The 14,586-nt window shown below is 42.3% G+C and overlaps 1 protein-coding gene across 1 annotated transcript in view; it reads right to left on the bottom strand.

Annotated features, from left to right (window-relative positions):
• The window catches only part of nbas (NBAS subunit of NRZ tethering complex), a 160,461-nt gene that overhangs the window by 78,518 nt on the left and 67,357 nt on the right, over window positions 1-14,586 (bottom strand). The window contains exons 34-39 of the mRNA XM_067573103.1: window positions 13,329-13,442; window positions 11,017-11,174; window positions 10,070-10,153; window positions 7,262-7,438; window positions 6,653-6,766; window positions 5,296-5,419 (exon numbers count right to left, since the gene is read on the bottom strand). Of these exons, the coding sequence (XP_067429204.1) occupies window positions 5,296-5,419; window positions 6,653-6,766; window positions 7,262-7,438; window positions 10,070-10,153; window positions 11,017-11,174; window positions 13,329-13,442 (771 nt within the window). The remainder of the gene's footprint in view (window positions 1-5,295; window positions 5,420-6,652; window positions 6,767-7,261; window positions 7,439-10,069; window positions 10,154-11,016; window positions 11,175-13,328; window positions 13,443-14,586) is intronic.

Here is a 14,586-nt window from a genome sequence, read left to right as displayed (position 1 = left end):
GTAAGTATGCAATAAATCGATGTACTTGAATGTTTTGCACGGATAGGTAATAATGTAATACATGTGCCAAAGGACATCTAACTTTCAAATGCTACCGCCTCACAAGAGAGGTGAAAGCTTTTTCCCAAACATTCAAACATTTCCTCTAGCTGTGTCACCACCATCTGCAAACAGTTTTAATATTCTGCAGCTGTGAGTAGTCCTCCATTTCCTTTGTGCATTGCATTGTGGGAAAACAATGTACATCAGCAGCATACTCAAAAATCCAAATATTTTAGTAAGCTTACTGACTGACTTGATTTTGTCACTTTTCCAGTTTGAACACAATACATACTCAAAACCTGCTTAGGAGTAGCATTAAGGAATTGGGGCACAGCCCATGCTTTTCTAGTGCCTTTAAGGCTGATGGTATTTGGAGTCTAGACAGAGCTTTGAGCATGGGGATGAACTTTTATCCGTAGCTGCTGGGCCCAGAGACCACAACAGGCAGACAAACACAGAAAGAAACACACACATACACACACACACACACACACACACACAACTACATTCATTTAACTACGTTCATTTTACTCAATGAACAACACACACTGCAAACACACAGACTCTCTTAGTAAATCACTCACTCACTCACTTATTCAGTCACTCCAAGGAAACAGTGGGAGAGAGCAGAGAGAAGCAGAGGCAGACAGAATCACTTTGTAGTCTCAGACCCAAGGAGAACAAAAGCCTGTGTTGGTGATAAAAGTTGAGACAAAATGGAACAGACAGAGAAAAGTAGAGCATGGACAGTGGGAGAGAGGAAGAGGTAGGGGCAAAGGGAGACACATATACTGCAGAACTAAAATGCACGCTAATATGCATATGTGCACACACAGGCCTGTATCTGACACATATGATTGGAGGTTTAGCATGTGCACATGTAGTTATGTTTGAGCAGGGGTGGAGTGATGCACCAGTTTAAAGAGCCATAACAGCTCTCTTAAGCGGAGTGCCCACCCTCCTCCTTTTCTCGTTTTTCTCTCCCCTCCTCTCCTACCCCCCGGGTTTCAATGAGCTACACCTCAGAATGAGCTGATTACACGCCTCTCTAAAGCTACTGATACCATCGGGACAGGAATTACCAGAGGGGTAAACACACACACACAGAATAGATAACCCTGACTTAAAAGCATACAGTATTTCTGCTTGTGAGAGAGAGGGAAACAGAGAGAGTGATAAAGGGGCGCCACGTAGAGGAGAGGGTTGTATGAGATTGGGTGTGTTTCTGTGTGTGTGTGTGTGTGTGTGTCTGGTTTCTGAGTTTTGTGTGTCCTCACATGCATACACTCTCCTGCTCCTGCGTCAGCTAAATCAGGCATATTGTTAGCGGGATGGGGAGACAGTGACTTATTACTATTTCACTTGCGTAGGCAGTGTGAAAAACAACTGATTATGGTCCGGTCAACGTTCGGCCAATGGCATGCACATGATGTGTGTGTGCACAGAATGTAGTCAGGTATGTGCGCATGTATGTGTATGTGTGTCTCTCTCTGTCCCTCCTCACACCAAGTTGTCTGCTTCTGCCCCTTACTCAGCTCAATCCTATTGAGTCACTTTCCACTTGTGTCATCATTAATTACTTCCACCTTATCTGGGCCAGGTGAAAAAATCAATATATTTATTTTCTTAAAGGCCATCTCCTAGTCTGTTTTTGAGGACAGCCGGCGTGGCAGGCCGATACGGGAGTCATTAATCGAAGGTTGTTATCGGACGCAATGCTGTCCAGACCAGCTTTTCTCTTTCTCGACACGTCGCACTCCGCAGCAGCTCTGAAGGGAAGGTGACTTTTAAGAAAAGAGATATTCATTTGAAAGACAGCAGCACAGAGAGAGAGAGAGAGAGAGAGAGAGAGAGAGAGAGAGAGAGAGAGAGAGAGAGCGAGAGAGAGCTTGGATTTGGTGGAATGTGTGAGTGTGTGAATGCATTTATGTGTGAGTGAGAGAGTTGTGTGTATGCATATCGAAGTGTTGGCACTCCATGGACAGAGTGTGGTCCTTGCATTTCTTCAGTGGTCATGTATTAGTATTCAAAAACACACACATACACACACTTTATTTTTGTAAAGGCATTGATTTCGGCGAGCAGCTGTGATCCATCACGCTGCATGGCCTTGATGTTTTGACTTGATGCTATCTCTCTGGTATCGCCGCGGTGACACGTCATTATTTACTGTTGCCGTGGGATGCATGGGTATACATTAATTAATCAATAGGAGGCTATTCTTCCCATGTTGTCCCCCAGTCCACCACATATGGGCTCCCTGGCTAGACAGATGAGGAAAGGAGAGGGCAGAGTGAGGAGGGACGGTGGGGAATGCTCACACTGCAGCGTGGACTTGTTAGCAGAGACATGGAGGAATATAAAGCAGTGTCCTACAGGCTGAGGAAGGATATAAAGGATGCAAAGCTACGCTATGGGGACAGAGTGGACTTCCAGCAACATGACTCCAGGTGCATGTGGCAGGGTCTGCGGACTGTAACGGACTACAAGAACAGGTGATCCCCAATAGTGGGAGGCATCAGTTCGAGGCATCTCCAGATGGGCTCTCAAGTCCTGCGCTGACGTCCTGACTCCAGTGTTTACATCCATCTTCAACCTCTTTCTGGCGCAGTCCGTGGTCCCCACATGCTTCAAGGGTTCCACTATTGCACCTGTGCCAAAGATTGCTTCCTCTGCCTGCCTGAATGATTATTGTCCAGTTAGCCTCACCTCAGTAGCCATGAAGTGCTTTGAGAGGTTAGTAAAGGACTACATCTGTTCCTCTCTACCAAGCACCATAGACCCCCTGCAATTTGCCTACTGCTCAAACCAATCCACGGATGACGCCATCTCCCAGGTACTGCACACCACACTCTCCCTCCTTGACAACAGGGGAGGAGACTATGTTAGATTGCTGTTCATAGACTTTAGCTCAGCATTCAATACTACTGTCCCATCCAGGCTGGTCAGTAAACTAACTAACCTGGGTCTAAACAACCCTGTGTGCACCTGGATCCTGGATTTTCTGATCACTCAACCTCAGGTGGTCAGGGTGGGCAGACACACCTCCAACCCTCTTGCCCTCAGCACTGGGGCCCCCCAAGATTCGGTGCTGAGCCCTCTGCTGTATTCCTCATACACACACGACTGTGTGGCCAAACAAAACTCCAACACCATCATAAAGTTTGCTGACAAGACAGTTGTAGTGGGCCAGACCTCGAATGATGATGAGTCAGCCCATCTGGAGGAGGTGGCAGGCCTGTTGCATTGGTGGCCAATCACCTCTCAATGAACGTCAGTAAAACCAAGGAGCTGATTGCAGACTATGCCAGGAAACAACAGAGGTCTTACACCCCACTTCAAATCAGCGGGACTGCAGTGAGGAGCTTTAAGTACCTCAGTGTGCATTTTACCGAGGACTTAACATGGACTACACATATTGACACTATGACAGCAAAGGCAAGACAGCGCCTGTATCACTTCAGACAGCTGAGGAAATTCAAGGTCTCACAAAACGTCCAGCTATCCTTCTACTCTGCTGCAGTGCAGAGCATCCTGATAGGGAGCCTAACCGCCTGGTATGGAAACACCTCCTCTCGGGACAGGATGGCCCTGCAGAGGATTGTGCGATCGGCTGAGCGCACTACAGGTGCCACGCTCCCCTCCATGCAGAGCCTATACCAAAGGAGGAGTGTAAGCAGAGCTAGGAGGATAGTAAGGGACCCCCACCACCCAAGCAATGGACTGTTTATGTGGCTGCAATCAGGCAAACACCTGCGTAGCCACAAATCCCATGCTGAGAGACTGAGGAAGAGTTTCTTCCCACAGGCTATCAGAGCCATGAACAGTGAACAATAAACTCTTGAAGGACTATATACCCAAGGACATTCACCTATGTATACTATACTATACCTTACACTACTACCATTTAAATATTGTTGCCACATTCTCTGCACTGTTTACCATATAACCATGTTTACTATTTTTGCTCACAACTGCTATTTAAATACTGTTGTCTCTTTATCAATATTGTTATTTTTCTATTGTTTTATTGTTTGTTCTTCCATTCATAGATACAGGTACAGATTTTGTAAATAATAGTTTAGCTTTTATAATTTCTTGTACTTGCATTGTGCACTGCACACAACAACATGTCATTATACATACTTGTATGTATATGTGACAAATAAAATCTCTTGAAATCTTGAAATCTCTTGAGAACACAGAATTACCCTTCGCTCTCTTCAAATATCACAACTTCACTAAGATGAAGCAGTGACTAACACTTCACTCTACCTTACGCTATCTCAGAACATTCAGAAAACACTTTCTTAGGGATTTTCTTCTTTTTTTAAATTTTTGAATTAAAAAAAAAAGAAGAAGAAAAGCACTTATAAATTCTGGAAAAGCTCACAAGAAATGTTGCCAAATCAAAATCAATGTGAGGGCTCAAATGAGCACAAAATATTCAAACTATATCACAACAGATTTGGATATCAAGATCGATGTTTAGGACCAAATTATGCAGTGAGCAGCTACACGCAATTCTTTCATTCATTTCATCACTTTCAGCTTTCACATTAAAACAGGACAGACACTACATGTTTGTTTTTACTCTTGTACGTTTTAATCAGCCTTTCTGCACAGCTGAAACATACGACTTCTATGCTCACACTGCATGGATCAATCCACAAGTCACAATGTGGGTGCTCTCGCTGAAAGTGAACCCGGAACCCCTGATTGGTTTTGTCTGTTGTCAATTCCACTAAAGTTAATTCACACAAGACGCCCTCATAAATGTTGATAATAAAAAAGCAGGCGGTGTAACTTTGTGCGAGAAGGGGAAAAAAAAATTAAAATATGGCTGCAAAGATGCAGACATTGTTTGTCTTTTCTAGACTGAAGTTCAGTTTTATTTCTAGCATTTGTAAAATACTAGTCTAAAAGTATTAAAACAAGCTCACCACAGCTTATAATGCCATGAAGGGAATTGGACCGTGAAACTGCTCAAACTGCAAGATACCAATCAAAATTTCAGACATGCCATAAATCCAATAAAAACAATCTGGCAAAAACATACTGTAGCCCAATTCTGAAATAAATCGAGGCAACCAAATCTGGGTTAAAATTAAATGTAATCTGTACAGTGTCCATCTGGCATAACATGGGTTCCATCAAGAGAAAGATCACATTGTACTTTATCCATCTGAATAAGTATGTCTGTGTATGTGAAGGTCTATCTGCTTACATGTAGGCTTTTTTGTGCACGCTTACCCTCTGTAGCAGGAAACGGGGTTTGTCCTTCAGTTTTGGCTTCGGCCAGTTTACCGGTCCTCAGCAAAACCTCAGCAAAGTTTTCTGGCGGCATGTCTCTGCAGGATGAATACACGTCTTGACTCTAAAAAAAAAAAAAAGAAGAAAAGAACGGAGAACAAAGAGAGTGATAAAGAAACACATTATACTTATCATTGTTCTGAGGGAATCCCCGCAGTCGGGGGAGCAGATCAGAAAATGACACAAGGAGATGTGATTGAGGTGATTGAGTGTCTTAATTCCCAGGGAGTCAGACAAATGAGAGATGGAGTAAACAAATGAACTTCAGAGCCAAATAAAGTGTTTCAACACAGGGCCTTTTGATAATTCATTTATAGGATTCTTGTACGCCGAGTTATTCCTCAAGTGTCTGATAGGTGAACAATGAAATTTGCGCTCTCGCTGGCTTTAGAGCTATCACTTTAACACAGAAAGTTCCCTGTCTATCTTTGCCGCTCTCCCTCGATCCATCTTTCTGTCTTGTTGCATTTGTCTCTCTTTCTTTCTCAATCAGCCTCTCCTCCCTCCCCACTTCCTTCATTGGAACTGTTAAGGTAAAAAACAATCCCATTGATCAGCCGGCTCATAGACAGATGGACGTGGGGAGCCATTATTGGTAGATGGATGATGGAAGATGGATGAATGTTGGAGATGGAGCGGAGGAAGGGATTTGGAGAGGCCTATTAAAATGTCATGAGAAGAGATGTATCGGCCTTCTCTGTTTCCCCTCGCGTCCACTCTTTTAGCTATCCACATGATTTGTGTGTGTGTGTAAAAAGCCCAGTCATAGCCCAGGGCGACCATTTTCTAGGCATAAAGGTCAAACTACTCCTTTCCTTACTTTTGCTCTTTTCTACTTCCATAACTCCTTCTGTGGACATTCTTTTCCTTTTGATTTTTACAATATTCATCTCCGCCCCTCTATGTAATACACACAGCACCTCTACTGTTATATTTCATATTTTCACCACATCTCCAGCTTTGTTGGCTGTTACGCCATCATTCTTAAATTTATCTCTTCCCATTTCCATGCATCCGTCTTTTCCTGCGCTGTTAGTACTTCCAAATTGCTTTTGGCATAAAGATAACTTAGTCTGAAATCAATATTCGTTTTCTCTCAACACTGTTTTTGAAGGAATTTATAAGTCATAGGAGGAAAAAAAAAAAATCTAATTAAATGTCTTAAGTCATGAACCTACTCAGGCATTTTTGCTGGAACTTATGAAGGTAGCCTGAGGTAACATGGAAAAATAACAGAAATGTAAAAGGAAGAAAAAAAATAATGAGCCATGAGACACACTGAGCTAAAGCCACTCACCGGGTCTACATAGGAGTCATCAATGATTTCTTGATAAAAGGGGCTACAGCCTTGACGCTCCAGGTTGGAGTTCTCACACGCCCCTTCCTGACTACTGGCTCCAGCATCGTGACCCTGAGGAGCCATCAAAACATCATTAAACTTTCACGACATGCCCACAGCACTGTCATCTCTCTCTGTCCCACAACTCACATCCTCTCTGTTTTTCTCTTTCCTTATAAAACCTGTGACCACAACCACCAGATATTGAAATATTCAACAGGCGGGCCAATTAATTATGCAAGACATGAGCTTGATTGGTTGTTTTTGGATGAGGCAGATGAGGTCTGTGAGCGAGGGTGTGTGAAATATGGGAGCGCGGGCAGACGTGTGACAGACTGTCTGTTCACGCGCACAAGCGGTCGAACACACACACACACACACACACTGTGTAGCCCAGGACATATGGAGTTTTTAAAAAGCATACAACATACAACATCAATACATCGATCTTGCCTTTTACATCCAGCTACTGCTTACACATTCATAAACACATTTAGACCCACAAGTAAGTAAGTTCATTCATTAGGAACTTCACCGCTGATCGCATAAAAGATCAAGTGTTCTTACATGCAGAGGCCGGAGGTAGTTGAGGGATTCCTTCCACCAGCGGTGATCACTGACTGCGGTCAGCACAGCCTTAGTGGTCACTCCGGTAGTGGTCAACACTTCCATGGTCTTAGCTGTGGTCCTGTGCAGCAAATCTCCTGCTGTCCCCACAGAGGAGCCCACAGTGGGAGTGCAGGCCTGGGGCCAAGCAGGTTGACAGCAGTGACAGAATGGGCAAAAAAAAAAAAAAAATATGACAGCCACGTTATTCTAATGCGTCAGTCTGGTGTCTCTGCAGTAGCAGCCACAGAGAAATCTCCCCAACTTTCATTTATCCTGCTCTGGTGCTACAGGATCCTCTAAACATTTCCTTTTTTGCAAATGAAAAGGCGGCATCAGAGGATTTCTGTGATCGCTACATCTGTATTGTTATATTAGACCAAAGGACAAATTTTGAGCTGTGGACTCTCAGTGTGGTATTAGAAATGGTTGTTTTCTGGGTTTTTTCATTATGTACTTGAGAGAGTCACTTCAATAAGAGCAGGGCTCTCTGTGTGTTTGTCTGTTTGTTTGTGTATTGCATGGGGGAATTATATTATACACTGCTCAGGCTGCAAAGGGTCCTCTAAGCCCTGTGTGAGAGACATACAGTGACTACGTTAACATACACTAAATATTCCAGTTTTTGCCCTTATTCAGAAAAAGACAATATTCCTACTAAGCTGTTTACATGGCTAATGAAAATGAATATTCAACTAACATTCCCATTTACATGCAGCCGTGCATACTCCGTTTATCACGTTAAAATATGTAAAAGTGGAACAGCTGGAGCTGCTTGTGCTATTTTGCTTCTTTGCGTCAAAATAGGGTTTTATCAAAGTTCTCCACCAATGGCGGACTTGTTCAACCGTGCAAACACAGCCTCCCTCTTTCAATCGTTCAACCACCTTCTTGAGAAGGTAAGCGTTGCGATATTTGCACATGTCCAAAAACTTGTCGATATTTCTTTTGGGTCTGCACCTCTATACCAGCCTAATATTAGCGTAATATATTCCTCTAATATTCCTGACTTATTCCGAATGTAGCATTTCCTGATTAAGACATGTGGGATTAAGACATGTGGGATATGCCCATAATATTCGGGTTTTAGGAGCATTCTTTGGACATTTACACAGAGCCTTCAGAATATGCCTCTCAGTAGGGGTTTTTTACTGCAGTTTGCAACACACAGCTTCTTGCCTGTTTACGGTCAGCTCTGTGCGTTGTAAACAAACCAACTAGCCAACAGTTTGCGAGGCTGGGATAGAGATGCATGACGGGCTGGCTGTGTAACTCACTCCTGCACAGGCAAAATGACATATGTAGCGGCAGGAAGGCAGACAGAGGAGAGGAATGAGAGGAGAGGAGAGCAGAGAGCTGTTCAGGGTGGGCTGGAAAAACAGAGCGTGCCTTCTCCATGATGGCAACAGAGGGGATTGGTTATTATCCTGACATGCAGCCATGGACTGACGATGATGACTCGGCAGTGTAGAAAACATCACAGGACAACCTAGGTACTAGATGTACCTGTGACTATAAATTTATAATATCAGTCATATAAATATCACTTAGAAATATCAAGCAGCAGCTCACTAATGTTTTTCACCTCGAGGGTTTACTTCACCGCCTGTGGAGATCTTATGATTCCCGTTCCCTCTGGAGCAGAGGGAAATCCTGAAAACCCTCTGCGTGTAAACGAGAATATTAGTGTAATATTGATTTTCATTAGCCATGTAAACACCTTAGTAGAAATATCGTGTTTTTTTGGAATAAGGGCAAAAACCGGAACATTTTGTGCACGTAAACATAGTCAATGTGTACTTTTACACAAAATGTCTGTAGATTCATTGGTGATTTTCTTTGAATCAAATACTTTTATTAAGAAATTCGTTTCATAACCCAAAGACCTTGAAAACAGTTGCTTGTTTCTTAAAGTAAAGCAGGATTTTGCCAGATCAGCTTTAAAGCTAAATCAATATTTGTACGCACTGCTCAGTCAGTCTAAAAATCATGAGAATTAAAGGCAAGATTGAGGTTTTTTTTGACAAGTAGAAAGTTTCCTCCATCCTTAAAATGAACATAAATTGACAAACAAAGAATGGTGCATTGTACTGCAAACAGCATTATGTTATATTTGTGAAAGTGCACCACTGATCTTCATGCTATGTTGGTTACTGCACAATTGGAAAGGATTTTAAAACCACATTTAGAGGGCCAGTGGACTGCGGCCAAATCGTTTAGTGCCTTTCATCAATACTTTATTTGGCAGGGGATTGTGGGTCAGGGAATGAAAGGGACCCAAACACACATACACTCAAGATGTTTGTAAAAAAAACAATACGCACACACACTCAAATACATGAATGCAAGTAGCACACCTTCAGGGAGCACATACACACACATCAGGAGGGCATAGGAGTAGGGAGTAGGGACATCAATACAACAATAAAATGACAACAGACAGCTTCAAATGAGCACCCATCCACACACAAAAGGGGATGCAATGCAAGTCATGAAACATTAACATCCACTCATGGCATCATAAAGCTGGCGTTGCTGAAGGGGAGGAGAAGGGAGGCATAAATAAACCAAGAGAGCTGAGCAACCTTAACACTAGATTTACACCTCATCAAATATGGAGCAATAGGAAAACACACAAAACCAACTAAAGGAGACACACCCACACAGGAATAGTAGAAGAGACAGCCACAACTCAGACAAAGAGCAGATGTACGACAAGGTACAGAAAAAAATATACAGGTTTGCTTGTGGAGACTGAGACAAACAAACCTTTAGAGAGTCTGTCTTGTCAGCCTCTTGTCCACTCTCTGTAATAACAGGCTCCATTTGATAGTTAACTGCCTGGTACAACACCTGGAGGACAGAGAGAGTGAAGAAGGCGGAAAACAAAAGGATAAGATTTGGTACTTTATTAGATAACTTGTTGTTTCGGTCAAGCAATCTGATTGGATAAATTATAAGGTAAATGCAATCGGGTAAACTAAAAGGCGAGTGTTGTGGAGAATATGAACGATGGTCAGCACCTCAGTAGAGAAAGTATACACAAGCCTTTGATGTCTTAATGCTGAAAATATTTAATGAAAGCACTTGGCCAAGCGGAGAACTGAGTGTTCTGCTCTGATGATGTCTCTTTCAGTTCTGCCCACTGAAGGTCTGACTCTTAGTCTTTAACCTCAGCCTACAATATGGAAAAATTAGTCTAATTGGTTCACTAGTTTCTAAACAAGTAATTGCATTTTACCCGTGTTAGTTCAGGTCACCGTCAGCACATTCTGGTTTGAATATCTGATCATGTATCTATGCATTCACCTATCTGTGTTGTCTAGGAAGGCCCCGTCTGACCTTGGTAACAGCCGCTATGTCGTGCAGTATTTTTGAGGGAAATTGCACAGCAAGATAACTGCGAACAAAAGGTAATTTTCTTGTCAGACTTGAACTATATATATATGTTCTAACAATAATGTGTTCAGATAGAACAGGATTGGTTAACTACAGTGGGACTGCACTGTACTGGATGTCTTGTGACATGCTAATGCTAGGATAGGAGCTCAGCATCCATACAAAAATAAATATTAGTGTTATTTACAATGTCAGTATTGACTGGGTCTCTCCAATTACATATTATGGTTGTTTGTTTACACATGTTATTATTAAGAATCAGTACTGGTGTATAAAAAGCTATATTGATCAAACTACAATGGAAGGCAAAGAGCAACCTGAGTTTGCAGGTCACTTGAGGCAGCCAGGAGGCCGTGGATGTTGTCGGGGGGACAGTGGGTGAGCGAGAAGGCTAACAGCTCCTGCCGGGCGTCCAGGTCTTCGTAGCCCTCGCACTGGCCGAGCAGGCTGCACACCTCCCATGCTTGACTGTAACCTGGAGGAAGAACAGATGGAAGGAAATGTGTAGGGGAGGCAAGGTGAAACAGAGGAAGAGACAATGTGGTAAATAATGTGAAAATGAAGGCATCAGATAGAAGATAAAAGCCTTTCAACACATACTGCAACAGACACATAAGGTAGAGCGAGAAATCTAAGAATATGCAGAACAAAACAGCAGAGGATATAACACTTAGATATGACTATACAATAAAGCGCAACCTTCTAAACCCTCAGGATATTAATATGTATTTAAATATAAAACATGTTTCCCCTTGAAGAAAATATCAGCCAGATGCATTGTAATAACTGTGCTACATTTGTTCCAGTTTTATCAGTCAAAAACTAACACGCTACCCTGACTTCATTCTTACAAACAGATTCAATTATTCCCACTGCGTTCACAGACAGAGAACACTGGTGCTTATCTGATTACACCCTCTCTTTCTACCAGACACCTTTTTCACATCCACACTGTCTCCTGTTACTCAGCACTGTGGGAAGACTCGGTGGAACCCTCTTCAGTTTAATTTTTCTGTGGTGTAACATAAGACAGGGTCAGACATAATATCATTACCTCAGTACCACTTTAAATCCCTTCAGGAAATACTGGACTAGACTGGGATATAGACTAGGATATAGCTCTCCTCATTGTTGTTCTCTTGCACTCATTCGACCTTGATTTTGGTCATCTGAGGAAGGATGTAAGAACTCCAAAGCAAAAGGTTTGAAACCATAAGAAAAATCATAACAGATACCAACTTAGAAAACACCAAAGAGCACAAACATACCCAAAGTGTGATAATTTATAGAGCATATGAATAGACACCATTGTGGTTGTCAATCATCCATATTCTATGGAAAACTTGTGATTTTCACAGTAATTACGGTTGAAAGAGCCCAGTGACATTTAGTCTGGTGTCTATTCTACAGATTCAGTAGTCATTCTGTATGTCATCCTTGGTGCAAGTAAGTTTTTTTTTCCATCACTCATTTAACTTTTACTTAACAACCTGGGTCTTCTCCTTTTTGCAGTTTTGACCACCATTGCTATCAGTTATTATAGCAACTTATCAACTTTCTGTTGCCAATATCTGGGGACATTGTGACTGTTAGACATGGCTCTATAGCATGGGGCAACCAGGTTTTATGTCAGGTTTCAAAATAAGTCCAAACATGAGTTTAACCATATTATCTAAACTTCTTATTTGGAGGGTTTTTGTAAATTCTAACACTATTCACCATTACCATTTTATCTATGCCCAGGCTACTAACTGAACCACTACTGTGGTTGCACACATAAAGAATTTTGCATTGCATTTTGCATGCAATTTCATCAACAATTATAGCGGACACTATGGGTGTATTTGGTTTTACTTCCAATGAACCAGGTTTAGACAATTAGACTATCTTTGGAATTTGTTTAAAACCTGCTTGTGTTTTCTGTTGAAAAGCAGGACCACAAATTCCCCAGATGTCATCAATGACATTGGTGAATAAAATATTATCACAACCAATAGTCATCAGCTACACTGTATGCCACCTTGGATCAGCAACTATGTAAGTTAACTGGTAAATTAGGGCAAAGAGGACTGATCAGGCAGTGTAACATCATTGTTGGCAGTGGAAGGAACACTTTGAGGATCTCCTAAACCCGACTGACATGCCCTCTGTGAAGGAGGCAGAGTTGACTCAGAAGATTCAGGGGAAGCCTCACTCATATCCCTGGCAGAGGTCTCTGAGGTAGTCAAAAAACTCCTCAGTAGCAAAGGTGCCAGGTGTAGATGAGATTCACCCTGAGATGCTGAAGGCTCTGGACATTGTTGGGCTGCATCACTTCTATTAGACAAGGTCATGATACTGTAGCTACTTCACTGTTCACAAGAAGAGCTAACAATGGGTTAGCACAGAGTAAAATAGGGTGTATAACATTCTCAAAGACTTTTATGACACTGACTGGTGGAGTAAGGTGTGACAGACTGTGTGCTGTGGAACCATTGCCCTCGTGTGATGTTATAAGTAAGTCGAATGATGAGTAGACAAGCAGGAGTGAGAACTACATTAGTTTTTATCAGGGTTTATTGCACTGTGATACCTCTGCTAACTATCTGGCTGAGTAATGTGTCACAGTTCTCCAGTGTCAGCTACACACCTGCAGCCATGAGGTCCTGGCAGTGGATATAGGAGGCCTTGAAGTCCAGACACTGGAGAGCTTGCTCTGCCAGCAGGGTCAGCACTTGGCCTTTTCGCGTGGTCTCGTCATCTCCTAGACCCACACAAAACACACACACACACAGACACACCGATATTCATTTAAACAGAAATCAACAGTGGGGAGATGCAACACACAAACATGAAAGTGTTCAGTCTTCTTAAAAAAATATTTTTTAATCTTGAGAAATGTCAACGAAGCGAACGCACTAAACACCAAATCTCATAATCCTGCATATCACATACAACATCTGGCTTAATAAACCTCTTATTAAATCTCTATCTGACAACACTCACATACACACACACACACAGAGACTCAAGGTTGGAACGTCTAAATGTATTAGCTGCAAAATCAGACCAGCCCCCCTAGACTAAATATTAATCAGTGTCTACCATAAATGAGGTTATTGCGGTGTCTGTTCATCTCAAAGACAGAAAATGAAATATTTAAAAAAAAAAAAAAAAAAAAAGAAAGAAAAACATCTTGCTGTCTTGCTAAACAGGAATAAATCTCAGTTAGATATCTTGGTGGGATTGGTTGTGGTGTTAACATTCATGTGGTGGCTCAGGACAACCTTTGATATCTGTCGAAGCTCAATAAACAAAAAGGAGAAGACAGGGCGATCAAAAGAGGCATGGGCAGAAACAGGACTTCTGAACAAACCTCGCGCACTGAAGATCAAAGAACAGGATTGAGATGAAGAAATGTAATGGCACTGGATCTGTGTGTGTGTGTGTGTGTGTGTGTGTGTGTGTGCAGACTGAGTGACGGATAGAAATGCGGTGTTTACTGCGAGGAGGAAAGAGGTGTTGGTCAGATATTTTCAGGGTGACTGGTGAAAGGGTGTCTTCAAAAGCTGTCAAGACCTCAATATAGTGGAGGTTTGTGTGCGCTGTGTGTGTGTGCGTCAGCGCACCTTCGTTCACCCTTCGTTCTTTTAGACCAGATGCTTTTATCAAAACATTCTCTAGCCTTTTATCAACAGGATCCGAATCCCACATCTTGGAAATTCAATTGAAGATTTTGCCTGTCCTTGATGGGCCAATCAAAGGTGAGGAGTGTCAGACAAGCAACAAATAAAGAAAAATACTCCTGTTAATAAGCTTAGACTACAATGTGAACTCCTAAGGCGCTTTACTGGATGACAACATCATCATCCCGATCCTTTCCCAGTCAGCACAATCGAATTCTCATT

Source organism: Thunnus thynnus, chromosome 18 (assembly GCF_963924715.1).
Source record: "Thunnus thynnus chromosome 18, fThuThy2.1, whole genome shotgun sequence".
Taxonomy (NCBI): Eukaryota; Metazoa; Chordata; class Actinopteri; order Scombriformes; family Scombridae; genus Thunnus; species Thunnus thynnus.
This window is presented reverse-complemented; position numbering and strand designations above follow the sequence as displayed.